This window comes from Mesoplodon mirus (assembly GCF_964341445.2).
Source record: "Mesoplodon mirus genome assembly, chromosome: 3".
In the NCBI taxonomy this organism is placed as follows: domain Eukaryota; kingdom Metazoa; phylum Chordata; class Mammalia; order Artiodactyla; family Ziphiidae; genus Mesoplodon; species Mesoplodon mirus.
Genome location: NC_138978.1, coordinates 123,350,441 through 123,375,706, shown reverse-complemented (window position 1 = coordinate 123,375,706; position 25,266 = coordinate 123,350,441). Strand labels below are relative to the sequence as shown.

At 52.5% G+C, this 25,266-nt stretch overlaps 1 protein-coding gene across 3 annotated transcripts; it reads right to left on the bottom strand.

Moving 5' to 3' along the window:
• Positions 1-24,333, bottom strand: ATP1A2 (ATPase Na+/K+ transporting subunit alpha 2). Of its 3 annotated transcripts, XM_082616613.1 has the most exons (23): positions 24,234-24,333; positions 18,962-19,066; positions 18,717-18,776; positions 17,034-17,237; positions 16,419-16,532; positions 16,032-16,166; positions 15,216-15,333; positions 13,228-13,496; positions 11,877-12,075; positions 11,632-11,741; positions 11,356-11,490; positions 10,441-10,630; positions 10,150-10,325; positions 6,513-6,649; positions 5,907-6,057; positions 5,650-5,818; positions 5,260-5,414; positions 4,507-4,630; positions 4,155-4,300; positions 3,819-3,949; positions 1,228-1,329; positions 1,039-1,130; positions 1-68 (listed from the first exon to the last, which is right to left on the bottom strand). In XM_082616613.1, the coding sequence occupies exons 1-23, from the start codon at positions 24,243-24,245 to the stop codon at positions 40-42; spliced, it is 3,063 nt and encodes a 1,020-aa protein (XP_082472739.1). In that variant the 5' UTR covers positions 24,246-24,333; the 3' UTR covers positions 1-39. The 3 variants fall into 3 exon arrangements, with proteins under 3 accessions (XP_082472739.1, XP_082472740.1, XP_082472741.1); XM_082616614.1 differs by lacking the exons at positions 16,419-16,532; positions 17,034-17,237; positions 18,717-18,776; positions 18,962-19,066; positions 24,234-24,333 and adding an exon at positions 16,271-16,327; XM_082616615.1 differs by lacking the exons at positions 15,216-15,333; positions 16,032-16,166; positions 16,419-16,532; ... (2 more) ...; positions 18,962-19,066; positions 24,234-24,333 and having other exon boundaries at positions 13,342-13,368.
• Positions 24,334-25,266: the final 933 nt, after the last annotated feature.

The window sequence follows — 25,266 nt, the reverse complement described above, 5'->3', positions numbered from 1 at the left end:
CACCGTCTTTCCCATGCTTGGCTCTTCTTTCCAACGGGCTCAGTAGTACGTCTCCTTCTCCACCCAGCCTGTTAGAGAGATTAGGCATGGGGGTTGCAGGGTGAGCTTAGAGAAGACAAGAGATAAATGCCCTAGGGTCTTGGTGGTTGAGGCCAGGCAGAACAGAAGCCTGGGGGAGGGGCTGAGGAAAGCAGCTGTGGAAGGGGAGGGGCAGAGGGGACTCCATGAGGCCATGGATTAGGGGGAAGGAGAGACTTGCATTTAGCACAGGGGACGGTGGGCCCGGAGTGGTTTTGTTGGGGGTGAAAATACAAACGGCAACAGGTGCTGTTCAGGTAACAAGTGAGTTTCTAAAGGGCAGCCGTCTGTTGTTGCTGTCCAGAAATGGGGCCCTGGGATCGACAGCACCTGTGATTTTTCAGGAGAAGCCAGAAACTTGGATTTTATGTGAAAGCCCCTAAGTTTTAGATATTAAGCCAATTGAAAAACAAAAAACAAAAAACACCCATGCAAGATAGGGCAGCCAAACCAAACAATATCCATGGACCATATTTGGCTTGTGGGCCATCCATTTTCAACCTCCAGTAAGTGATCAAAACTGCTTGTTGGGGAAAAAAAAATACTTGGTTGATGACTGGGAATTAGGAGGGCTGGGTTGTAGTGCCAGTTCTGCTGCTTCTGGCTTTATGACCCTGAATGAATAAATTCACCTCTGCCCCTCTCTTTGTCTGTAAAATGTGGAGGTGGGACTAGATGACCTCAGAGGGCCCTTCTAGTTCTGATGTTCTGTGATTTCAGGTGGAAGGCGGAGGGCCTCAGAGACCAGTTGTGTGTTGGGTGGGACAGGAATCTGAGAGGAAGAGTTTCAGCAGAGTCAGGGCTCCTAGGACCCTGGACCCAAAGATCCGAGGGCACTGAGGAAAAGGAGCAAGGATCCGTAGTAGGAATGGAGTTCAGATTTGGAGCCCTGCATGGGTTGGTAGCCACAGTGGGGAGTTGCACTTTGCTGGGGTCGGGGTGCAGCGCCGAGGTGCTTACCACCTGGATATCGCCGCAGAATCAGCTTTCGGACCTCATCGTAGATGAAGATGAGGAGACTGTAGGGGAAGGCACAGAACCACCAGGTGACCCTGAGGAAACAGAGGAGAGTGTCAAGAGCATCAGAGGTTGCTTCAAAGGGACCAGAACTTGGATCCTAGCAGGGGGCCCTTCTAAAGAGACACTCACTTGAGCGGGTACATGCGCAGGGCCACACCCATGCCCGGGCAGTAAGACAGAAAGGCCGCCAGTGCTGTCTCCTCCAGGAGCCCAAAAATCAGAATCTTGTTCCTGGAAAGGCAAAGGGTAGGTAGCGTTGGAGGGGAGGGCAAGGAGGGGCAGAGATCCAGGCTGACCCCTGGTGGTGGAAGGGAAAGAGGCGGGAAGAAACGCTGGGGAAAGGCTATAAATGACGTCTTCCCATGCCTTCTTCAAATGCTTCTTCTCATGCTAAATGTAACCAAAGAAAGATTGTCTTTAATTTTTCTGCTTACTGATTTTACCTCCGATTATTGTCTATAACACATACTTTCACTCATCAAATACATGTTTCCTATGTGTTGAGTGATACGCTCTGTGCTGGAGATGCTGTGGTCAATGCAAGCTTCCTTCTGGAGACCTGGAACCTGCCCTCACGCAGCTTATAATCTTGTTATTGATCCAGGCACGTGGCCTTTGAAAGTGTCGTCTCCCCAGCAAGATGCTTGTTCCTTCATTTCAGGACTGAATTATGTCTTCTACCCTCTCAGTGTCTCCTACAGCCCCAGGTAGTTGTTGGTCATAGATATTCAATAAAGAAGGGAATGTTTGTAAAGTACTCAGAAAGGGAAAGCTCACTGGATAAAAAGTGCTGAATATGTATTCACCACATCAGAACTGAAGAGCAGGAGAGAATAAGGCTCTGAGGACAGTGTCTGGAGTCGGACGGGGGGGTCTAGTCCCAGCCAGGCCACTTACTAGCTTCTGGTTGGAAACAATGTTGCTTAACTTCTCTGACCTTCATGCTCCTTCTCTGGAGGAGATAGTACCTTTATATCCTACGATTGCTGGGAAGATTGTGGGAGATAATGCGTGGAGAGCTCTTGAACGTGGAACATTCTTAGGTGTATTTTATAATCTCATGCACTGCACCTCTTCATGGCTTAAGCCAGTTGTTCCCAAACTTTTCACTCATTAAGCATCCCTCTTGTTTTTCCTCTATAAAGACCACATTTTAATTGATTTTTGTCTCTCCAGCTGCATTTGTTAATAAGTAATGAATATAGGGAATTCCCTGGCAGTCCAGTGGTTGGGGCCCTGTGCTTCCACTGCAGGGGGCACGGGTTCGATCCCTGGTTGGGATCGAATGCTCCACAGTGAGGCCAAAAAAAAAGGAATGAATATATTTTCCCAGTTAAAAAATTAATTAGTCATACACACGACTTCCAAAAAGAATCGTGCATTAACATGTGATCGCTATAGTTCATACTTAGGCTTCTGCCTGACAATGACACTTTGGTAAGCTTGGGAATCTTCTTAGAGGAAGTGCTTTATTTCCATAAAGCTGTTTGAATAATGCACAGAGCATCTCTGAGGACCCCTGAGGGTCCAGACACCCCAGGGTGGGGCATAAGGTGCGAAGGCTGCCTCGGGCCAGGTTTCTTGTTGGTATTAGTACTCCTTCCCTGTCCCAGTCTGACTTTTGTTTAGTTTCTTTTCCACTTGCCTCTCAGATGGGCAGGATTTAGCTGGTCTGGATATGTCCCCGGCTTGCTCTGTCACCCATGCCCTGCACAGTCAGCCACCTAGTGTCTTGGACCCTCTGCTCCTTGTTCTCTTCTCACTGCCTTGTCCCCATTAGTGTTTTTAGCCCAGTGGAGTCTCCTTCCTTCATCTAACAGACTTTTCCCTTTCCTATCCCTAGGATCTCAAACGCTATTAAATTCACTGGAGTTTTGGCATTTTTTTTTCTCAAACTAAGAAATTGTGACAAAACTCACGTGGGGAATTGTGCCCATTGTTTGCAGTAGAAGAAAAGAAAGATAATGGGAGTGATACCTTTGGCACTGACCACCATCCAGGCTGGAGCTGCAGAGGAATCACTGGGTACCCCTCAGGTGCCAGGCTCTGTGACAGGTGAGCCACCCAGTGTAGTAGTCACGAGCTTAGGCTTCAGAAACAGAGCTGGCTGAGCTATTTCCAGCTGGGTGACCCCAGGCACACCATTTAACTTTTTGCAGGGGTCTCTTATCCATAGAATGAAAATAATACCTCCCTCACAGAGCTACTGTGAGGTTTGACGATGTCTGTGAATCACTTAGCACAGTGACTGGCAGGTGTAACTCACACTACAAGAACTTGACCCTGAGTAGCTCACAGCTCCCACAAGGACAACATCACCACCACAAGGCCAACATCACCACCACAAGGCAAGTGCTGTAAACTAGAGCTACCTGCCGAGTGGAGGGGAGCCCAGGGGACCCTGTATTTAGGGCTGGGCCGAGGGGTGGGGGTGAGTATAGAGTATAAGATAGAGGAAGGAAGGGAGGAAGGAAGAAGGGAGGGAGGGGAGAGGTATGGGGAGAAGATGAAAAGGAAGGACGATGGAAGGAGACCATATGAAGGAGATTTTAGGAGCAAATGAAAACTCATCAGAAAGAGTCATAGCCCTCCTTCCTCTTCGCTCAACTATTTCCAAAAAAGGCTAAGGATATACAGCCAGGCAACTACAATCGGAGACCCCAGCAGATGTGGGTGGGTGAGTGCGCCCTGAATGCGCTCTGCCTGGTGGGCATGCTCACTTCATGCCCTGCTGGAAGACTGAGTTGCGGCGGGTCTTGCAGATGATGAGGTCAGCCCACTGCACAACCACAATGCTGGCAAAGAAGGCCGTGTGGCACGTGAACTCCACCACCTTCCGTTGCTCATAGGTCTGGGGGAGGGCAGGAAGAGAGAGGTGAGAGTGTGAGAGGAAAGGGTAGGAACAGGGTGCAGCGTGGTCCAGGGCAGATGTTAAATCCTGGGCACCTACTCCACCCTTAGCCCCCAATCCCATTGGCCACGACTGACCACTCCTGCCACACGTTCAGCCCTACCCTCTCATATGTGTGCATCTGCACTTACACAGCTCCACTTACCCACTCCTGTCCGTAGCTGTCCTCCAGGTCATTCATGGACCGGTCGTCCCAGTCGAGGCGGATTCCCAGCAGCCGTGAAGGCAGAAAACCATTCTCTGCCAGGATCACGAAGTAGGTGAAGAAGCCACCCAGTGCCTGGATCATCCCTGTGGGTGGTGGGCAAAGGACAAAGGGCAGGGCCTGGGTCATAGAAGGTAACAGGATGGGGCCAGCCCCTATGGGCCAGAGAAGGACATCCCTGACCCTCGGGGAGTTGGCCCCTGTCCTGGAATTTTGCAGGGGTATCATCCCTCCAAAGGCTGGGAAAAACATCTTCTTGGGGTTCCCTCCTGAGCCCCGGGCCCGGCCGCACCGATCTGTCCATAAGCCATGCTGATGAGCCTCTCGTTCACCAGCTTGTCTGTCTGCGGGTTTCTCGGCTGTCGCTTCATGATGTCACTCTCAGCTGCCTCGTAGGCCAAGGAGATGGCAGGGACCTGTGCAAGGGGGCAGTTGGGGAGAGGACGGCATTTGAAGGGAGAGAGTGGGAGCAGAGGATGATCAACAGCGAAGAATCTTTGACACAATTCAAACACTTATAAAGACCCAAGACCCTGGACTTCCCTGGTGGCGCAGTGGTTAAGAATCCACCTGCCAATGCAGGAGACCGGGGTTCGATCCTTGGTCCGGGAAGATCCCACATGCCGTGGAGCAACTAAGCCTGTACGCCACAATTACTGAGCCTGCTCTCTGGAGCCCGCAAGCCACAACTACTGAGCCCACATGCCACAAATACTGAAGCCCGCGTGCGCCTAGAGCCTGTGCTCCGCAACAAGAGAAGCCACTGCAATGAGAAGCCTGTGCACCGCAGTGAAGAGTAGTCCACGCTCGCCGCAACTAGAGAAAGCCCGTGCGCAGCAACGAAGACCCAACACAGTAAAAAAAAAAAAAAAAAAGAGAGACCCAAGACCCTATCATCTTCCAGGCTTTGAGCTCATCTTCTCTGCAACCCTCACAGCCTGCTCAGCTGTCCCTGATGCACCTTTCTTTCCATCTGTGGCCCACCCTTACCCACTGTGCTCCCATGACTGCCTTGCCTGTCCCCTCCTCCAACCCATGGCCTCACCATGTCAGTGCCCAAGTCAATGCAGAGGATGGTCACAGTGCCCAGAGGCAGGGGGATGTTGGCGATGATGAACAACAGGAAGGGGGTGATCTCAGGGATGTTGCTGGTCAGGGTGTAGGCGATGGATTTCTTCAGGTTGTCAAAGATCAGGCGGCCTGTGGGGAGGTTCTGAGGGCATCAGGGAGATCAGAGGGACCCTCCCCACCCCTAGCCCCTGAAGCATGGCCGCTCATCTACCCAACAAAGGGAGATTTTGTGTTAGAGGGGAGCTAAAGCAGGCGGTGGATGCCTGAGATCCTGAGTTGAGTCTGTAATTGGGGTAAAAGGCAGGGAAGCAGATGTGCCAGCTCAGACATCCTGGATGGCATCCCAGCCCGTGTAGCCCCTCACCCTCCTCCACACCCGTGACGATGGAGGCAAAGTTGTCGTCCAGCAGGATCATGTCGGCTGCCTGCTTAGACACGTCAGAGCCAGCGATGCCCATGGCAATGCCGATGTCCGCCTTCTTCAGCGCGGGGGAGTCGTTCACCCCGTCCCCTGTCACCGCCACAATGGCTCCCTGGGGAGAAGGTACAGCCAGGCTGGGGGTGCAGCCCCTGCACGTGCCTGGCCCTGGCCCTGGCCTTGACCCTTACCCCTTTGCTCACCTGCCTCTGACAGCCCTCCACGATGATGAGCTTCTGCTGAGGAGATGTCCGGGCAAAGACAATCTCCGTATGGTTCTTGAGGATCTCGTCCAGATGCTCTGACGTCATGTCCTTCAGGTCAGAGCCATGCACCACACATGCCTTGGCCTCTCTGGAGGCAGAGGCAGAGCCTGTTGATTCCCTGGTACCCCACCACCCCTCCTCGCCACTGCCGGGTCTTCCCCAACAGCTTCAGTCTTCCTCTCCCTGACCCTCAGTGACCTGTCTTTCCCATTTCTCTCTTTGAGGGGGTGGTGCTCAGTCCTCACCACGCAGCAGCATCACAGTCATCAGTACAGCGTGCTGGGCCAGACGCTACTTCCTTTATACGTATCTCGCTCCTATAGCAACCAGCAGCGTGGATACTACACTAATTTTGAAGTTGAGAAAATGGAGGCTCGGGAAGGTAAAGTGACAGGTCCAAGGTTACACAGCTAATCAGTGGCACAGTCTGGCCACAGGCTTGGGACCAGGGAACCGGCAGTTAGGACCAGATACCCTCAGGGGCTGTTCAAGCGTCTGTGGGAGAGGCTGAGTCGATGGGGGAGGGGTCCTGCAGAGCCTCACCTGGGGTTGACTTGGCTGACAGGAATGTTGAGCCGGGCTGCAATGTCCTCCACCGTCTCGTTGCCCTCTGATATGATACCCACACCTTTGGCAATGGCCTTGGCTGTGATAGGGTGGTCCCCGGTCACCATGATCACCTGGCAGGAAGGAGAAAAGAGAAAAGGAAAGCAGCATTAAGGTTTTTTTTTTTTCTCCTTTTATTCCTTTCCCAAAGTCGGAAGAGCTAGACCACTAGACGGTGGGACTGGAAGATCCCAGCCAAAATAATGGAACTCTGTGTGTGTGTGTGTGTGTGTGTGTGTGTGTGAGAGAGAGAGAGAGAGAGAGAGAGAGAGAGAGAGAGAGAATGGGTGAGGGGAAGAGACAACGACAAGTTGTTTTCAGGAGATCAGAGATAGTTTGCCTAACTGGAGGAAAGCCTCTCTGACAGAGTTAACAAGTTAATGAGGGTCCCTTGGAAAAGCAGCCTCAAGGATTGTTTAAGAGTTTGAATGTCATGGGATATGAGGTTGTCACAGCTGGGAGGACCCCTAACAGCTCCTTCATTTTACCAATGAGGAAACAAAGGCTTAGCAAGGGGCCCATGATTTGCTCCGGGTCCCAGGGGACCAGAACAGACATGGTTTACTTAGTGCCCAGTGTGAGGTCTGCCGACATCCTAATCAGACAGGGCAGGGATGGGAGGGAGACATTCCCTCCCATCCCTCCCTGCTGCCTTCCACCACCTGTTCCTCTGCCTCTGACATCCCTTCACAATGTGGGAAGAAGGTGATTCCTGACTGAACCATGATATTCATTGCTGCTGTTGCAGAATGGATGAAGCCGGATGGGGAAGGTGGTTAGCATCTGAGAGGCTGGTAAAGAGGATGTTGCAAAAGCATCAGGAGGTCAGAGCTGGCTTAGGAGACCATTTGCCTGTGGGGGTTTGTGGGGCAAATCCCACACATACTGAGAAGGAAGCCTCTTCATGCCCCGCTGCCTTCTCTTCCACCCCCAAAAGCCACATGGGCCTCCCAGTGGAAAGACAAAAGCACCTTGGCAGTCCTCATCCTACTCAACCCTCTGAGGGGTTTCGCACTGTCCACCACCCCCTCCTTGAAGCCCTGTCCTCCCTTGGCTCCCATGGACTCCTTCATTCCCAGTTCCCCTCCATCCCTCTTCAGGTGCGCTTTCCCACCTGAATGAGGAAGCAGCTTTGGTGTCGCCTAGCAGACCTAAGGTGAAACACTGACCTTCCCCAAGTGCCTTCACTGAGTCTCAGCAGAATGGAGATGATGAGTCTTTCCTTCAGGGTTGTCTTGAGGAGTTAGCGGCCTTAGGTGGACACTCACTAAGGGTTACCTGTCACCACCTTCCCCCTCATCACTGGTTCCTCCTCCACTTGCCCTTTCTGTTGGTGTGGCCCAGGGTTTCCTTCCCCTCCCCTTTCTTCACCCCTGCTCTTTTCCTGAGCAATAGAATCAAGCATACTAGCGTGTCTTTAATCTGTACTCACGTGGGAATGAGACTGAACTCTCCTGTCCTGGCCCGTTTTCTTGAGCTCTCCGCCATATTCCTACTTTCCCTGAAACATCTCCCCCTGGGCATCTTACAGACCTTCTGATCTCAGGGCGAAGTGAACTCCTTATCTCTACTCCCCGCCCCCATGGAGGCTTCTCTTCCGCTCCCCACCTGAGATACTATCCATTCAATTCATTCAGTCCCTTTATCTCCTGGATCTTCTCGCCTCCCCATTTGAGTTTGCTCACCAAGTTCTCAAAACATCTCTCAAAAGTAACTACTCCACTCCTTTTGTCGCTGCCCTAATTTGGGTCATCATCTTGCCATCATCTTGCTATTGCAATAGCCTCTTATGCTGTCTCCCCAACCCCAGTTCTGCTCCAAATCCAGCCCCTTCTCCATCCAAGTAGCCTCCTAAGGGCTAGCTCTGCCCTGTGACACCTGCGGCTCTCTGTGGCTCTCAGGATAAAGCCCAAGTCTGGCATTTAAGCAAAATCCTTCCAACTGGCCCTGGCCCTGATTGCAGCCTCCGTCTCCGGTGCTCCTCGGCCACCTCCCACTGCCACGCGCGCATGCCCCGTGCAGTCCAGCCACGGCTGGGTACACGCTGTTCCCTGCTCTTGACACGCCTCTGCTCCCTCCCCGCCTTACAAAATGCTCGTCACCCTTCGGGGCCCAGATCAAATATCATGCCCTCTGTAAAACATTGTCCAGTTCTCCGAGGTGGACTTAACTGCCCCCTGCTGCTCTGAGTTCCCTGGACATGCTTTCACCAGGCCTCGGTAACTGTTCTGATCATGGTAACAGGCTGCCTGGTGAGAAGGGGTGCACGGGCTTTCCGGATGAGCTGGCCAGGCTTCCTATAGCCAGTCTCCCTCTTACTAGAAGTTTTATTTTGGGAAAGCTACTTACCCACTTGGAGTCTCAGCTTGTTTTATTTTTAAATGGGGATAATGATGCCTACCTTAGAGACAGAGTGGTTGCAGGGGTCAGAAATCACATATATGTGCATATATACATATAAGCCCTCTAGTGTGATGGTTAAAAAATAGCAGATATCTCAGTTCAAACCCTGGCTCTACCACTTACTAGCTCTGTGGCCTTGGGCATGTTACTTTGCGTCTCAGTTTTCGTCTCTGTAAATAAGGGAAAATACTAGTGCCTACTTGTAGGGTTGTTGTGAAAATCAAATGTGATCATACAGGTTTGATGCTTAGAATAGTGCCTGATGCATATAAAGCCTCACAAAACAATAGACTCTTTTTATTATTAGAATATCTGACCCTAGGGTGCTCAAAGACCCTATCTGTTAAAATTGTTCTGTGATTAATTTAAGGGCATTTGTTTCCCCTGAGGGATCATGAGCTCCGGAGGCCAGGCACTGCATCTTATTTGTCTTTTGTTTCCCCAGTGCCTGGTGCAGTCCCTGGCCCTCAGTAGACAGGTTGAGTTGAATTGATTTGGAAGTAGGTGAGAAGTTGAAAAAGGAGGAACAAGCAATGGCATCAGAATTGGTAACTGGACAGGTTAAGAGTGGTAAAGAGCTGTATCTTGGAAACAGAAAGGACAAGATGGAAGGGATTTTTGTTTGTTTGTTGAACTCTAGCACCTTGAACAGTGCTCAGTAAACAATAAATATTTGTTGAATGAAGCACAGATGTCTTACAGAGAAGGGAGTGGTCATTGAGAAGCAATTGCAGTTGGAGAAGAGAATGAGGGAGAGGTAGTCTTGGTGGAATGAGGACCGGAGCTAGTCTACAGGGTTATGGGGCGGAGGTGAGCGGCCACAGGCGAGAGCCTACTAATCTCATCCTAAACGGCTAGAGAGAGTAGGAGCTAGCTGGGAAGGGGAGGACAATCAGATCTCCAAGATAAGGGTGACTGATGGGCTTGAAACAAGAATGGAAGGAGCCGTGCGCCAGAGAGAAAGCATGGGTGTGGGAGACTGGTCACTCTGAGCAAAAGGGACAAGGGTGAGAGCTACAAGGCAGGGACCGACCTTTCCTTGAAGATGGATGGCTTCTCCTCTCAGTCAGCAGGAAGTAGGCCAACAGTGGCCCAGGTCTCCCCAGGGCAGCAGCCTCTCCGGCCCCTGGACTTTTGGTGTTTGGGAGGAGGGACGAAGTGAGGCTAGTACCTTGATGCCTGCACTCCGGCACTTGCCCACAGCGTCCGGTACGGCAGCCCGTGGAGGGTCAATCATGGACATGAGCCCCACGAAGCAGAGCTTCTCTGTGGGAAAGTTCAGCTCATCTGTGTCGAATTTGAAGCCCCGAGGAAACTTTCCAGAGGGCAGATTCAGTTGACAGAAGCCTGAAGGGGACAGAAGGGAGGAGTGAGAGCAGCAAGGTGGCTGCCGGGTTGCCCCCAGAGCCCCTCATCCCAGGGAAGGCTTTCTCAGCCCTGCTCCCTGCTTCTGGCCCCTCACCTAGCACTCGCTCCCCCAGTCCTCCCAGCTCCAGGTAGGCATTCTGGAAGGCGTCTTGCATCTCCTTGTCTAGAGGGACCTCCTTGCCCTGCACCAAGATGGAGGAGCACCGGTCCAGGATGCGCTCTGGGGCCCCCTTCATCACCAGCACGTAGCTCTGGGGGCTGTCTTCTCTCTCGTGGATGGACAGCTGGAGAGAGGAAAGGCAGTTACAGAGGGGCCACACTTGTCTTGAAGCTCCAGTGCCCAGCACGGGGCCTGGGACAGAGCAGAGGCTGGTAAGAAAAACTCTCTTAATAAAATAACCCCTGATCCATCAACCATTATCAACATAGGGAGAGTCTCCATGTGTGGATGGGTGTTTGGACCTCATAGTCCTAACCCTGTAACCTGAGAGTCACCTTCCCATAGGACATTCATTCACTCAGCAAATATTTACTCTAATCAGTTAGGACAGGCACTGTGCTAGGGGTGAGGTGGCTTTGTCATCAGCATGCCCCATCACCACACTGGCCTTAGGGGATTTTACCCCTATGGCTTTTACAGGACATAGCTGAGACTGCATTCTTGGCATTTAACAGATGCCTGTAGGCTGAGGGATACCCTAAGGAAATTTCCAACGTATGGTTCAACTGAATGGGATGGAAGGGTTGGGGGACTGGAGCCAGAGGATGTGGAGCCCTGGGAAGAAGAGTTGAGAAGGTGACAGGTTGTAGTAAAGGAATGAAGGTTTGGGAGCTGGGTGTGGGGTTGGTCATTGCAACCAGACATCTGGTCACCCACGTTGCCCCGGGGATGATGCAGGGGTGAGAGGGTGATCAGATGCCTTCTCTCCTGCTGTTGATTCCCCTTTGACTCTGTGTGCCCCTCACTTCCATCTCTCCCTCTTTCCTTGACCTGGCACCCAAACCAGACCTGGTACTTATTGGTTGAGTTGAAAGGGATCTCCGCCACCTTGGGGTTTCTATCCCTCATCTTCCTCACGGAGCCGCAGGACAGCTCAATGCACTTGAGCAGAGCTGACTCGGAGGCATCACCAGCTGTGTCCCGCTGCCAACAAGGAGAATTCAGTGTCACAGTGGAGGACCAAGGAGGGAGGGCACTGATGTCCCCGAGGCAGCCACAGGGTGCAAGAGAGGAAGCTGGGCATCGGCAAAGTGGGCAGGCTGTGGCGATCCCCCAACCCCCTACCTTAGACACAGAGATGTTCTCCTGCCCTGCCTTGAAGACAGCACGGTTGCAGAGACCAGCAATCCGGGACAGGGCGGTCCACGTGGGGGATCGTTTGTCAAAAGTGGCCCCTGGGAGGAAAGGAGAGAGAAGCAGGAGCTAGGCTCTCCTTTAGACCTCTTATCTCACCCCACCTGCCCCGCCAGTCCAGTGCCCTGAACATCCTCCGGTCCCCTCCTCCCACTCTGGGTAGAGCGCCCAATCACCAGACTGATCTTCTGTGGTGTCGGCCTCGTGGATCTGGTTGTCAAACCACATGTGGGCGACGGTCATGCGGTTCTGGGTGAGGGTGCCCGTCTTGTCGGAGCAGATGGTGGAGGTGGAGCCCAGCGTCTCCACTGCCTCCAGGTTCTTCACCAGGCAGTTCTTCCGAGCCATGCGCTTGGCTGTCAGGGTCAGACACACCTGGTAGAGAGAGAGGGCAATAAAAAGGGCTCAGCCTGAAGCTGGAGATATCCATGTCCTTACCCCAGACCATGGCTTGGTCCCTCCTCCCTTGATCCTACTCCAGGAACACTGAGAGAGACCTAGGTGTAAGTCATGAATGTGTTCCATTTTATTTATTTATTTTTTAAAAAAATTTTAATTAATTAATTAATTAAATTTTTTTGCGGTACGCGGGCCTCTCACTGTTGTGGCCTCTCCCATTGCAGAGCACAGGCTCCGGACACGCAGGCTCAGTGGCCATGACTCACGGGCCCAGCCGCTCCGCGGCATGTGGGATCTTCCCGGACCGGGGCACAAACCCGTGTCCCCTGCATCGGCAGGAGGACTCTCAACCATTGTGCCACCAGGGAAGCCCATGTGTTCCATTTTAGATGTGTTGAGCTGAGATCATGAGTGTATATTTAGGTGAAGTGTCCAGTAGGGAGTTGAAGATATTTGGCCAGAGCTCCAGAGAGGGCCAGAGTAGAACAGGGTGTAGGTATGTGTGAGTCATCAACACCAAACAGGCATCAGAAACTGGGAGGAGATGAGCTTACTCAGGGGCATCAGGAGGAAAGCAGAGCATTGAGGACTGAGGATCAGTGGAGGTGGGGAGGAGGAGACAGTGCAGGGGACTGGGAAGAGAAGAACCAGGGTAGTGATGAGTCACAGTCATCAACGAAGGAGAGAATGCTAGGAGGGCGGACAGCAGTATCCATTTCAGCAACAGAGCTAAGGATGGGAGCTGAGGAAAGGTCACTGGATTTGCTAATTAGTCACTGGTGACCTTGGAGAGAGCCTTGACAGGAGAGTTAGCCAGGATGAACTCCAGAGGGCAGTGGGGAGATGACTGGTACAAGGGTTGTGAGAACAGGCGACCAGGACAAGCTCTGGGAGAGAAACTGAGAGCAAAGGCACAGCCCAACTTAAAACCTTTCAGATTCAAACTCTGAGCCATGTATTAAATGATCTTTTTCAGACTCACATTCTAAGCCATGTATTAAAGGAGAATCGAATATGTGATTTTAGGGGCTGGAAGTAAAAAAATTGCAGAGAAGCCATAGCCTCTCTTGCTTTTGATGCAGGGTAGCAAAACCCTCTCCTGGAGGCCCCTTGGCCTGACCCACTCACAGTGACAGTGGCCAGCAACCCCTCAGGCACATTGGCCACAATGATGCCGATGAGGAAGATGACTGCCTCCAGCCAGCTGTAGCCCAGGATGAGGGACAGCACGAAGAAGGATACCCCCAGGAACACAGCCACTCCCGTGATCAGCTGGATGAAATGCTCAATCTCCACGGCTATAGGTGTCCGCCCGACCTCCAGGCCTGAGGCCAGAGTGGCTATGCGGCCCATCACCGTCCGGTCACCTGTGGCAATCACGATGCCCCTGGCAGTGCCTACAACACAGGAAGGGACACGAGGTTGGGTGCCTTGGGGTCCCAGGAACTGAAGTCTCATCCTACTTCCTGGGAGAGGAAAACCATCACAGAGTAAGCAAGCCAAAGACTGTGAGTCACTGTGATTAGATTGTACCTCCCTTGGCTTCCTCTCCCAGCATAGATGGCCAATCCCAGACTCAGTACAACAGCAAATTATTTTCTCTTATACCTGGGCCTGGGGAGAAACCTTGCAAATAAACTCAAGGTTCAAACTGAGGAGATTCAGTAAATGACATAAAAGTATTGCCTGTGGTATTTCAGTAAAATCAATCTCATACTTGTTATCATCCAAAAATATATTACAAACACAAAGTAAAGCACTTATGGATTTTCCCTGCAGTCTTAAGTTTTTCTTTCTCAACACTAGGCATGACTCTCTATAGAAGAAGCTAGGCAATCTCTAGCCCTTATGTAGACATTCCAGGGGTCTTCAGGGGAGGAAGTGTGCTGGAGTGGAAAGAGCATGCATCGGAGCCAGCCAGACCTGGGTTTGCATCCATCTTTGAATTTCTACTTAGGGATTGCTTTAATAATGAAATGAGACAGTGTTGTCATACACCTAGAGCAGTGCCTGGCACATAGTAGGCACTCAACAAATGTTAGTTCTATTCATTTCCTCTCCTCTCTTCAAAGCCAGTTCAGAGTAAGCAATGGACATGTTTTACTGGGCATTTTTATCAACTGTGGGAAATGTAGAGCAAATTTCAGAATCTCAGTACATTAAGAATTTAGGAAACAATGTGTGGTGATTTTCACCATGATTCTAACTTGCTGAAGGAGGGGGAAAGCTGAGAGAAACAGAATATACACTGAAGAGAAATGAGAAACGGGAAGGGAAAGGTATGTGTGAGGAGTGGGATGCAAGGCCTCCTCTGACCCACTTTCTGAGGCTCATGGTCTAGTCAGGCTCTTCCTCCCACCAGCTCTGGCCCCGGCCTCCCTCTCCGAGTCAGCCCGACTCTGCTCACTGGCACAACCAAAGAGGGCAGGGGTTTCGGTGGTGCTTGGACTCTGGCCACTCAGTGGTGGCAGCTCTGGGAGCTCTTCCTGGCCTTTGGTCATCTCTAGAACCCAGAGCAGTGGCGGGGCACACCGGGCAGCCTGTGCATGACCAACAGTTTCTTTTGGTGAAGCGCAGGCCAGGATGCAGCCTGAAAGAAGGCCTGAATGTTCACCTGGACTGATAGCTTTCCTGTCCCTTCCCCATCCTGGGCCCTGGTCAAAGCAAGGGCCAGAGAATGAAGCAACTAGTCCCAGAACCAGGAGAGATGGAAGCCATCAGTCAAACCAGAGACTTCTAGGAATCAAGGATGGTTTGGGGCATGTGCGTGTGTGTGTGCATGCGCGTGTGTGCGTATGTGTATGTGTATACGGGTCTTGGCCCATATCTGAAGGCTTGGGAATCTGCGCTGTCCTGGGGTGGGCAGAACAGAGCTGTTTCTGTGGGGAGGTGACTTTTCCCTGGAGTCATGCCGTCCCAGCCAATTCCCTGCTCTCTGGAGGGGACTACTTCTGTAGTACTCAGGGCTCTCTGCCCCTTCAATTCCCTCCTCCATAGCCGGGCTTTTGACAAGTAAGTACAGCCATAGCCCCCAGTCCTGCCTGGAGGCTCAAGATGCAGGCTCCTCCCTCAGCTGATGCTGGGACCAGGGGCTCCCCACCAGGCTAGCCTCTCACCTTCCACGCAGTTGGTAGAGAAGAAACAGATATTGCGGGTCTCCAGGGGGTTCTCGTGGGTGAACTCGGGGGAGCGGGTCTGGGGCTCCGACTCGCCTGTTAGGGATGAGTTATCCACCTGAGGAGGAAGGCAGTGTGGAGTCATCAGATGGGCAGACACATTCAGGCACACACAGCTGTGTCCTGACTCCAGCCACACTCAGTCTCCATGACACCCAAGACAGAATTACACTTGCCCTCATCACATATTTATAGCATTACTCAGCTATTGTCCCTGCTCTGGTTTGGAATCTGGGCTCTCACTGACTTCTTCTGTGACCTTGGACAAGTTATTTAACCAACATTGCCTCCCTTTACTCATCTGTAAAATGGAGAATGGAAGTAGAATCTCTGCACTGCACAACTACAGGGGGTGCCATTAACACCGTAGTCAATGAAAATGGCACCGGCTAGGGTTGTGCATGGCATGACTTGTGTGGCCACATGCAACCACCTGGCATGATTATACCATTCTTGCAGAGCTAAATTAGGTAGCCTATGTGAATGTATATGAAGCATCTGACACATAATAATACTCAATACATGATTGCTATAAAGTGGATATCAAAGAAACACCGGGGGTGCAGAGCATTCATGACACACAGTTACAAGGATGCATACGTGTAATATGTGAAACAAGGTGTGGCTGGGCAGTGTGGGGCAGGTGTTGACATCTGGACCTGGGCCTCCCAAACTTCAAACTTCTAACAGGTCCCTCTCAGCTTTACACAGCTTGCTTTGTGGACTCAGCCAGTGGCTCTGGCCTGGCCCCCTCACCTTACAGCCATGAGAAGAGATGATCCGGAGGTCGGCAGGCACTCGGTCTCCACCCTTCACCTCCAACAGGTCTCCCACCACCACCTCCTCCGCATTGATCTGCATCTTCTCTCCTTCCCGCACCACGAGGGCTTGCTGTGGGGAGGCCCCGGGGATCTCAGGAGATGCTCATCTCAACCCCTACCTTCCTCTTTTGCTGGTGCCCCACCTCGCCTCCAACCCCACCAAGGAGGACAGACCTTGCACCCTTAGCAACAAGATATGTCCTGTTGTGAAGAGCTGGAGGGTCTTTTTTGCCCAAGCCTCCATCTCAGAGCCCAAGGAGTTGAAGAGATGAGTCTCCCAGAAACCTTATGCCCCGGCCTGGAGCCCAGCTCCGCCATCTACCTGAGGCACCATGTTCTTGAAGGAATCCATGATCTTGGAGCTCTTGGCCTCCTGGTAGTAGGAGAAGCAGCCAGTGACGATGACCACAGCTGCCAGCACCACGCCCAGATACAGCTGGTAAGGAGAAAGGTTTTGAGGGACCTGCCCTTTTCCTAACCCTAGACGGGCAGCTGCCACTCAGGATGAGCATTCAGTGCCCCCCTTTTGTCTGCATCTGGGAGTGAGAATGGTGGAAGAAAGTCCTTCTCTCCAACCTCTCCTTCAACCTTCTAATCCCCAGCCTCTTAAGACTGGAGGGGGTGGGGAAAATCATAGGGAGTTCCCAGGACTAGGACCTCTCTAGGGGGTAAAGACCCAGGGATGCAGACAAGCCCACTCATGTGTGAAGGAACAGGGAGGGGCTGTCTCAATCGTGAATGATTGTGTATGTTTGTGTTGGAGGAGGAGTGTCTGTAGATTTGTATAGAAGTCTCACCCCCTTTCAGCCTAAAGAACAGAGGGGCTGTCGGACTATACAGGAAGGTCTTGCTCCCTGACCCTCACCCACCGTACTGGAGAGTCAGGGTTGGAGGACAGAATCATGGGCTGGTCCAGGGGTCAGGCATGCTGGCTCACATTGTCATTGGATGGTTCATCCTCCATGGCAGCCTGGATGCCGTAGGCCAGGAAACAGAGGATGGCCCCAATCCACAGCAGGATGGAGAAGCCCCCGAAAAGCTGGCGACAGAACTTGACCCACTCAGGGGTGGTTGGGGGTGGGGTGAGGGCATTGGGTCCATCCCGAGCCAGAATGTCCTGGGCCCGCTGGTTGGTGAGGCCCTGAGGGAGGCAAGGAGAGGTGTGGGAGCTGAGCTCGCATCTGGAACAAGCCATGCCCCTCATCACTTCCCACCAGCTCCCTGGCAGCAGAATAATGTCCAGGTGGAGAGAAAAATCCCACCTGGCGGAAGGGGTAGGGGACCATCAGGAAAAGGCCACAAGGAGGAGGTAGCATTTGCAAGGGGTGTTGGAGGACTTGAAGGCTGAGTAAGATTTTGGCTGTGGTCCCCCCCACCTCTGGTCAGCCTTGGGTTGAGACACATTTTGGTTAGGGCCACAATAATCTCCTCTGGAGGCAGCCTTGATAAGACTCCCTGGAAAGACATCTCAATTGATCTCCACCTCCCACCCCCATCTCTCTGCCTTCAGATTCCCCCCTTCACCAAGGATTCAAGAAGAGTCCTACATTATTGACCATGAATGTCACACAGCTTTGGTCACCATCCATCTCTTTCCCCAGAGAGCTTTGCCTGACCCTGTTGCCCTAGCCCCAGGCTGGCTCACATGCCCCCTCTCTGGGTCCCATTGTATCCCAGGCATGATTCTAGAGCTGTACTCCCTATATGGCATTGGAATTCTGTTTGCCTTCCTTTCTGCTGCTGGACTTTGAGCTCCTTGAATGCAGAGGCCACTTCTTATTTCTCTTTCTATCTGTCCCCTCATTTATTTAATAAATGTGTATTGAGTGCCTACTACATGCCAGGCAATATGGTCAGTGCTGGGGATCCAGAGATGGCCAAGACCCACAAGTTCCTGCCTTGTACAGCTTATGATCTCATGAGGTAACACACTATAAATAGACATTACTGCCAGATAGTGAAAAGTGTTATTTAAAAAAATAAGGTAAGGTAAAGGAAGGGGGTGTAGAATTTTCAAAATGACAGTCAAGGAAGGCCTACAGGAGGAGGTATGCACCCATTACATTTCTGATGAACGATTTTTTTACTTTTCACAATGATGGGCTTGGCAATGTAACCGTGCCACTAACTACTGATATGAACGTGGGAAGCTACTCTCTCTCTGAGTCTCCTTGTTTTAATGAACAGGTCTCCACACCTGGCTTGTTGTAAGGATCAGAGGAAAGTATGTAAAGCATCTATCCCAGCGCTACATGCACAGCAGCGCCCAACGCATTACTCTGATAATAGTCATGGGTTCCCCCACTATTGCATGTACGTCAGTTCCACAAGAGGAGGTGTGTCACTGAAGCTGCTTGGGATACAGCCCTGCCCAGAGGCCCTCCAGGTCCTGGGTTTTAAGGAGTTCTGGCTTCCAGGCACTCAGGAAAGGAGCTGTAGACCAGGAAGCAGTGGATCTGTGTTCTAGCTTTGGCCCTGCCACCAACTAGTCCCTTGTCTCTGGGCCTCGGTTTCCTTAACTGTAAAGACGGTTGGCTTTGAGTTTTAAGGCCCCTTCTACCCTGAGGCTGCGTGGTTCTCTCACTTCTTTGGTGCCCTCCCTAGAAGCCCCTTCACTGACCTTGGACAGATCCACTTGGTACTTGCGGCCCAGCTCATCCAAGGACAGCTTGTGGTCGTCCTGGAGAAGAGAAAGCAAGTTGCTTTGGGGAAGGAGGCAGACTGTGTGTGTCTAGAATGCATCTGCGGGTACTGAGAGCACAGCAGTGAGGCAAGGAGCATGGGGGAGGTTTGTGTCATGAGCTTCCCTGAGGGGCAGCTTTCCCAGCATGGGAGCCCTTTTCCATGGCCTGGCTGGGGGCTCACCATGGTCACCTCCTTCTTCAGCTCATCCAGCTCCTTCTCTTTCTGTTTTTTCTTGCCGCCCCCATTTTCCGCAGTAGTGGCTGCAGGTGAGTACTCGCGGCCAGCCTGCAAGAGGAAGGGAGAGCCCAGGGAGTCAGGGAGGATGGAGGCTGGAGCCTCTATTCCCACTGGATAGCCTGGGACTCCAGGCATTGGGAGTGGGGGGGCCAGTGGATTCAAAGTCAGTGGTCATCCCAGGGGAGGAAAGGGGGTTTCAGGGTGGCGGGGACCCCAGGCCCTCAGTTTGAAAACTATTAACAGAACCCCAGGGCTCTACATTTGAACTTCGGGAAAGGCTGAGGGGCTCAGGACTCAGGAGCCCACTCTTAGCTTTTGAGTAGTCGGGCTCATGCTAAGATTTTGTTTGTTGAAAGAACCCTGTTCTTAAAGCAAAGTAAACAAAAACCTTAAAAACCACCATCCTACACTATTTAGAATTGTAGAAGGGACTGGACAGGGCTGGGGGTTCGTTGAGGGAGCAGTACCCTGTAGGGATGTCTTTGTCCCAACACCGTGGCTGCTTTACTCAGAGAGGAGTAGAAACAGTTAGGAATTGGTGGGGGGGCACAATTAAGAGTCTTTGGGGAGTCAGGGGTCAGGGCAGGGAAGTGTCTGGAGGAGGAAGGGAGCCACAGGGTCTGGTGGTGGAGCGTGGAAATGGGATGAGCAGGGCTCACGGACTGAGAAATCAGTAGTCGGAGGATCAGTGCGTCCAGGAAATGGGCACACAGTGTCCTGGGAGCCCTCGCCATCCTGGTGCCACCTCCCACCAGAATGCAGGATTTGGGGTTGGGGTGAGTCATGGCCTCTTGCTGGCAAAGGTTTGTGGGGAGTACCCCCAAGCCCCTTCGCCTCCAGCCTGGAATGTGAAGTGACTCCCCAACCCTTTTGGCCATGGCACTTTTGGGACTAGGCTGCCGCTGCTTGGGCAGGATAAAAGGTGCTGGGAAGATCATGTGTCTGCAAGTCCTGTCAGCCAAGAAATAAAAGTTGACCTCAGGGCTGAAAAAAAAAAAAAAAAAAATTGCGACTGGGCAAGAGGCAATTCACAGGACTTGAAGCCCCAGAGCACAATTGGGTGAGGAGGGAACTGGGCCCTGTTTGTCTAAAAATATAAGAAATTGTCTCTGAGCATAGAGAATGGACTTGAGGACATGGGGAGGGGGAAGGGTAAGCTGAGACGAAGTGAGAGAGAGGCATGGAAATATATACACTACCAAATGGAAAATAGATAGCTAGTGGGAAGCTGCCGCATAGCACAGGGAGATCAGCTCGGTGCTTTGTGACCACCTAGAGGGGTGGGATAGGGAGGGTGGGAGGGAGACGCAAGAGGGAAGAGATATGGGAACACATGTATATGTATAGCTGATTCACTTTGTTATAAAGCAGAAACTAACACACCATTGTAAAGCAATTACACTCCAATAAAGATGTTAAAAAAAATTGTCTCAGGGTAAATCTAAAACTGAAAATGCATGGAACTCTTAGGTCCAGGCATTCCTGGGTCCTTTAGTGAAGTCAGGTGAACATTTTAACAGGAGCCTCGCGAGGCTACTGTTTCCCCCTCCTCTTACGGGCCTGTGGTCTCCTCGCTGCCAGCAGGCTTCCAGGGTCTCACAGGGGCCTTCTGGGGGAGAGGGTGGGGAATTTCTCCTTCCAAGGGGTCTTGGGTGATAGGATAGGAAGTAGCTGGGGAGGCCTGGGGTGGCGTGACAAGTGCCTTCTCGTCCCCTCTACCTCCCTAGGCTCCTCTCCTCCCACCTCCCTCGGGATGTTGTGTCCTTGTCACAGAGGCACTGCTCAGTTCCTGTCCTGTGCCTCCACTTTTCCACTGGACCCTAAGGGCCATGCCAGGGTTTCACGAATGAGCTTTTCTATACTATGATGAAATTCATTTTTTGTTTTTTTACTGTAAAGAGGGAACACCTGGGTGGGATCTACAGTCAAGGTGCTTGCCTTTTTTTTTTTTTTTTTTTGCAGGATAATTCATTTTTTAAAAACAGACTTTTTCTTTCAGAGCAGTTTTAGGTTCACAGCAAAAGTGAGCACAAATTACAGGCTCCCATATAACTCCTACCCGCCCCTGCACGGCCTCCCCACCATCAACATCTGGCACCAGAGTGGTACATTTGTTACAATGGATGGACCTACATTGACACATCATTATCATTCAAAGTCCATAGTTTACATTAGGGTTCATTCTTGGTGTTGCACATTCTGTGGATTTGGATGAATGCATAACACATATCCATTATTATAGTATACAGAGTAGTTTCACTGCCCTAAAAATCCACTGTGCTTGGGGATGATACATTTTTTTTTCCATCAAAGAGGAGCCATCCAAGTAATGTGGCAGCTGCCCTGATCACAAGAGATCACGAATCTAGCACCTGGAGATACAGAAGTCTGACCAGTGAAATCAGGAACTGGGGTGGGGGAGGTGCCGTGAGAGGTGGACACCGTTATCACCCAGACGCTAATGATCTAGAAGGATATGAGCTCTTTGCAGGCTGTGTTGCTCAGAAGTGCTCTTCTCAGCAAAGGTGATCAGTAAAGCTTGCGTTTGTTTCCATGTGAAGCATCTATGGATCAAGGCTATCTTTAGCTTCCTGAAGGCTGATCTTCCTGGGGAGACTGAAGCAGACCAACAGTAGGAGTGGGAGAGGGTTGTGAGCAGTGCTACTTCTCGCTTCCCCAGGTGACTCGGGGGGGCTCATTTAATTGAATGGATTGAAACATCCTGGATTCACAAATCTAATGCTTTGGATTCTGTCCTTGGTGGGACAGCACTGAGAAACGGATGAAAAGCAGCGAAGAGACAAGAGGCCAGAGACTGGGGTGGATAAGCTTCAATGAGACCCTCCATAGCTCCCGGGGCAGGAACAGGGTCTGGGCATTCACAGAGGAGGGGGCTGTGCCTGGGGGCCCAGGAGCAGAGCCCAGAGAATTTCTGTACATACAGGCATGAAGTAAAGTTCATGACAATTAGAATCAAAGGCATGGTTTAAAAAATTTCCCAGCCCACATATGTACGTCTGGCATGTACAGATGGTGGCTAAGCAAAGAAGCTCTCAGCAGCAGCCCCTTTCCCTAAGTGCCCATCCTGCTTTCCTGCAGGCAGGCACAGAGCTGCGGACACACTGCCCCGTCCCCCCTCCTGTCCTGGCAGGGATCTCAGGCTCTGCAGCCAGGAGCCTGCGGAGATTCAGGGCCAGCGGGCTGCCCAGGCAAGAAAGAAAGAGAGGAAGCAAGGACCACTCCCCTTCCCTCCTCCCTCCCCCATCCACAAGTCCACAAGTCCCCCTCTCTGGGCCTTGAGTGCTGAAGGAGAACAGAGAGTTCTTTCTGAGAAAGCCCAGGGCTGGGACAGAGTCGGGCAGCTGGAAATCAGCCAGCCCTCCCCCCCACCGCTGCCCTTTGGTGGCAGCTGGAGCAGGCCGGGCTCCCTCCCACCAGGGCCATCCCTTCCCCCAACTCCCATGCTGCCCTTCACAGTCATAGGGTGGTGAGGTGACAGTGAGCCCTTGCTCTGCAGGGAAAAGGGGTATTTGGATGGGGGGTGCCTTCCCTCTTCAGGGGTCTCCTGGCTGGGTGAACTCCAAGCTACCCCCCCCAAGTCCCCCCACTCTCCCCAGCCTCAGTCTGGACAGAACCAGACCTGCTCCCTGACTCACTACTGGGAGTGGATGGGAAGGGAATTCAGGGATGCTGGGGGAGAAGCACAGAGCCATGAAGAAGTCAAGGTCAAATCACTTCTCAAGCAGGACCTCTTGAGCTGGGTCCACCCTGTGCTAAGGTGAAGGAGGGGAGAGGTTCGAGGTCCTGCGCCTCAGCTGGGGACTCCCGTTCCCTGGGGGAACAAAAGATGTCAAGGTGCAGCTGAAGGTCCCCAGACAGTATCTTCCCATGGTTGTGAGCTCTTCCTCTGTGAAGCCCACACGTCAGACACAGCTCTTCACAGACCTCACGTGCCCTCACACCGTGACATCTATGCTCACTCATGCTTGAAGGTCTGCACGTTTGCAAATTTGTCTGCTAAGACACAAACACAGGTGCTCACCCATGAATGTCTGTATCAACTGCAGCCTATGAAGAACACATGAAAACACACACACACACACTCACACACACTCACACACCAGTTCTATTTATAGCTCCCACCCTAGCTCAGGAACCCTGGTGTCCAAGCTCCTAGTTTTCTCAGCTGCTAAACTCAGTGTGATACCATGTCCTTGCCTGACCCCCCTGGGGCCAAAGTGCCCTACAGCTCCCCGCAGGCACCTTCTTTCCTCAGCACCCTCCCGTCGCTCCCCAGGCCCTTTCCCTCCCTGCTCTCTTCTGCCAGCATTCCACAAAAGGAAAGCCGTCAGGCGCAGGATGTAAAGGGATTGGGTCACTTTTCTCCATATGGAAATTTCATTTCCAAGAATTCAAAGCCCTGGCCCTGGCCCCCACCCCCCTTCCCTGGTAGTTGTTAATCTTCCCCTTGGCATACCCAGTGCTGCAGAATGCCACAGGATGGGGTGGACTGAGGGGGGTGCCGGCGGCTCTCACTAGCCTCTGGGAAAGTCCTCAAAGCACATGGCTTGCAGCCAGAGGACAATGCTGCCCGGGACATCCGGGGGCGCTGGACGAGGGGCTGGGGGCACATCACTCTTCCTCCGCACCCTCCGCCCAGCTGTCCCTGGAGCTCAGGGCCCCTGGAGCTGGTGTCCGGAACTGCTTGGTGACTCTGGAGTGGATGGCCCCTGCCCCTCTCTCCAACCTCAGACTGGACCCCCATCCTCTCAGGCTGGGACTCCCAGAGGAATGGATACTTTCAGAGGGTGGCGAAGGCGGGGAGGATTAACAGTACCAAATGTCCCTTCAGCTGGGAGGCTGGGAGATGCGGTGAGAGAGGAGGAACCGTGGAGATGTGGCTGGAGGAGCAGGGACAGAGATGAGGGAGGGGGTGGAGGGAGGGCCGGAGGGGATGCGAGTGGTGGGCTGCGGGGCTAGTGCTCGGGGTGCTGGTGGAGAGGACAGCGCTTGGGCGGCTGAGCGCTATGGGTCTGTGCTGTGGGGCTGTGCACACAGTGGTAGCTGGGACACTGTCAGTTCCAAGTTCAAACCAGCCCACTGCTCCTCCTTCCGTATCCCATCCCCACCTCATCCTTTCCCTCCAGCCTCCCGCACCATCTAGAGAGCCCTACTGCTCCCCCCAGAGAGGCCCCTGCTCTTTGGGGATACTCACCCCACGGCCCATCTTGGGGCAGAGTGGCTGAGGGATCTAGATGGGGGAGGTCACCGGGAGGATCCCAAGCTCACACCACCAGCCTGGGGTTTCCAGAGACCCCAGCAGACAGACAGAGACAGTGAGCACCAGGGTAGCTTTAAATAGGTCCCTCTCCCCCTCTCCCCCCGCCTTCCCCTTCTCGGGAAAGAAACGTTTGTTGAAACAGGATCTCTGAGGACTCCTCCCCTCCCGCCCCTTAAGCAACTGGCCTGTGGAAGGTCCGTTTGTCCCGCTGAGTGCTCCCCCTGGGCTCCCCTCACCCTCCAAGCCCTGGCCTGAGGCCACCACTGCTGAGAGCAGGGAGAGGCTGTGCCGGGTTGGGAACATGCCCCTTAGGGACAGACTGAGGGGGAGCAGTCCCCTCAGCATCCCAGAGGCCAGATGCCATGAGATCTGACCCTTCTTCTTGTTTTCCTGATGGGGAAACTGAGGCCCAGGGAGACTGAACAATTTGAGCTGATAAAACAGAGTCAGAATCTGGGTCTCCTGAGTCTACATCCAATCTCCCAGAGAAAGAAGCAGAGACTGTTCGTTCCAACTGTAGAGGTGGTGGGGATACTGAAGCCAGGAAAAGGTAGTGTTGGAACCCCAGGCCAGCCCTTGTGTATGAAGGGGGCCCTGGTGAGAGTCAAATGCAGCTCAAGGAGTAGCATGAAGTCTGCTTGGAGATGGAAGGGAGAGGGTCTCCCAAGCTCTCCAGGTGTAGCCTTTCCAAAGTTTGAGAATCAAGACTCCTGGGGCCTGGGAGGTGGCTGGCGGATGGACAGACTGGGCACAGAGGAGACAGCCCAGCAGGCTTCCCAGATAATATCTCTGCATTTCTTTCAACTGTGTTACAGGCAGGACACGCCACTCCCTTAGTTGAGGAGCTCTAGGCTGAAATTATGCCTGGGGTTTGTGGGTGCGTGGGGAGAAGCCCCAAAAGAGGCAAATTCAGAGCTTCTAAGAGATACATGGAGATCAATATCCTAACAAGTACCAGACCTGTGAA

What these genes read in the sequence shown, in the direction of transcription:
- ATP1A2 (XM_082616613.1), bottom strand. An exon ending in CGTCACGGGTGTGGAGGAGG is followed by an intron (nt 5,415 to 5,649) that starts GTGAGGGGCTAC and finishes ACCTCCCCACAG; the next exon opens with GCCGCCTGATCTTTGACAAC. An exon ending in CATGGCTTATGGACAGATCG is followed by an intron (nt 4,301 to 4,506) that starts GTGCGGCCGGGC and finishes CACCACCCACAG; the next exon opens with GGATGATCCAGGCACTGGGT.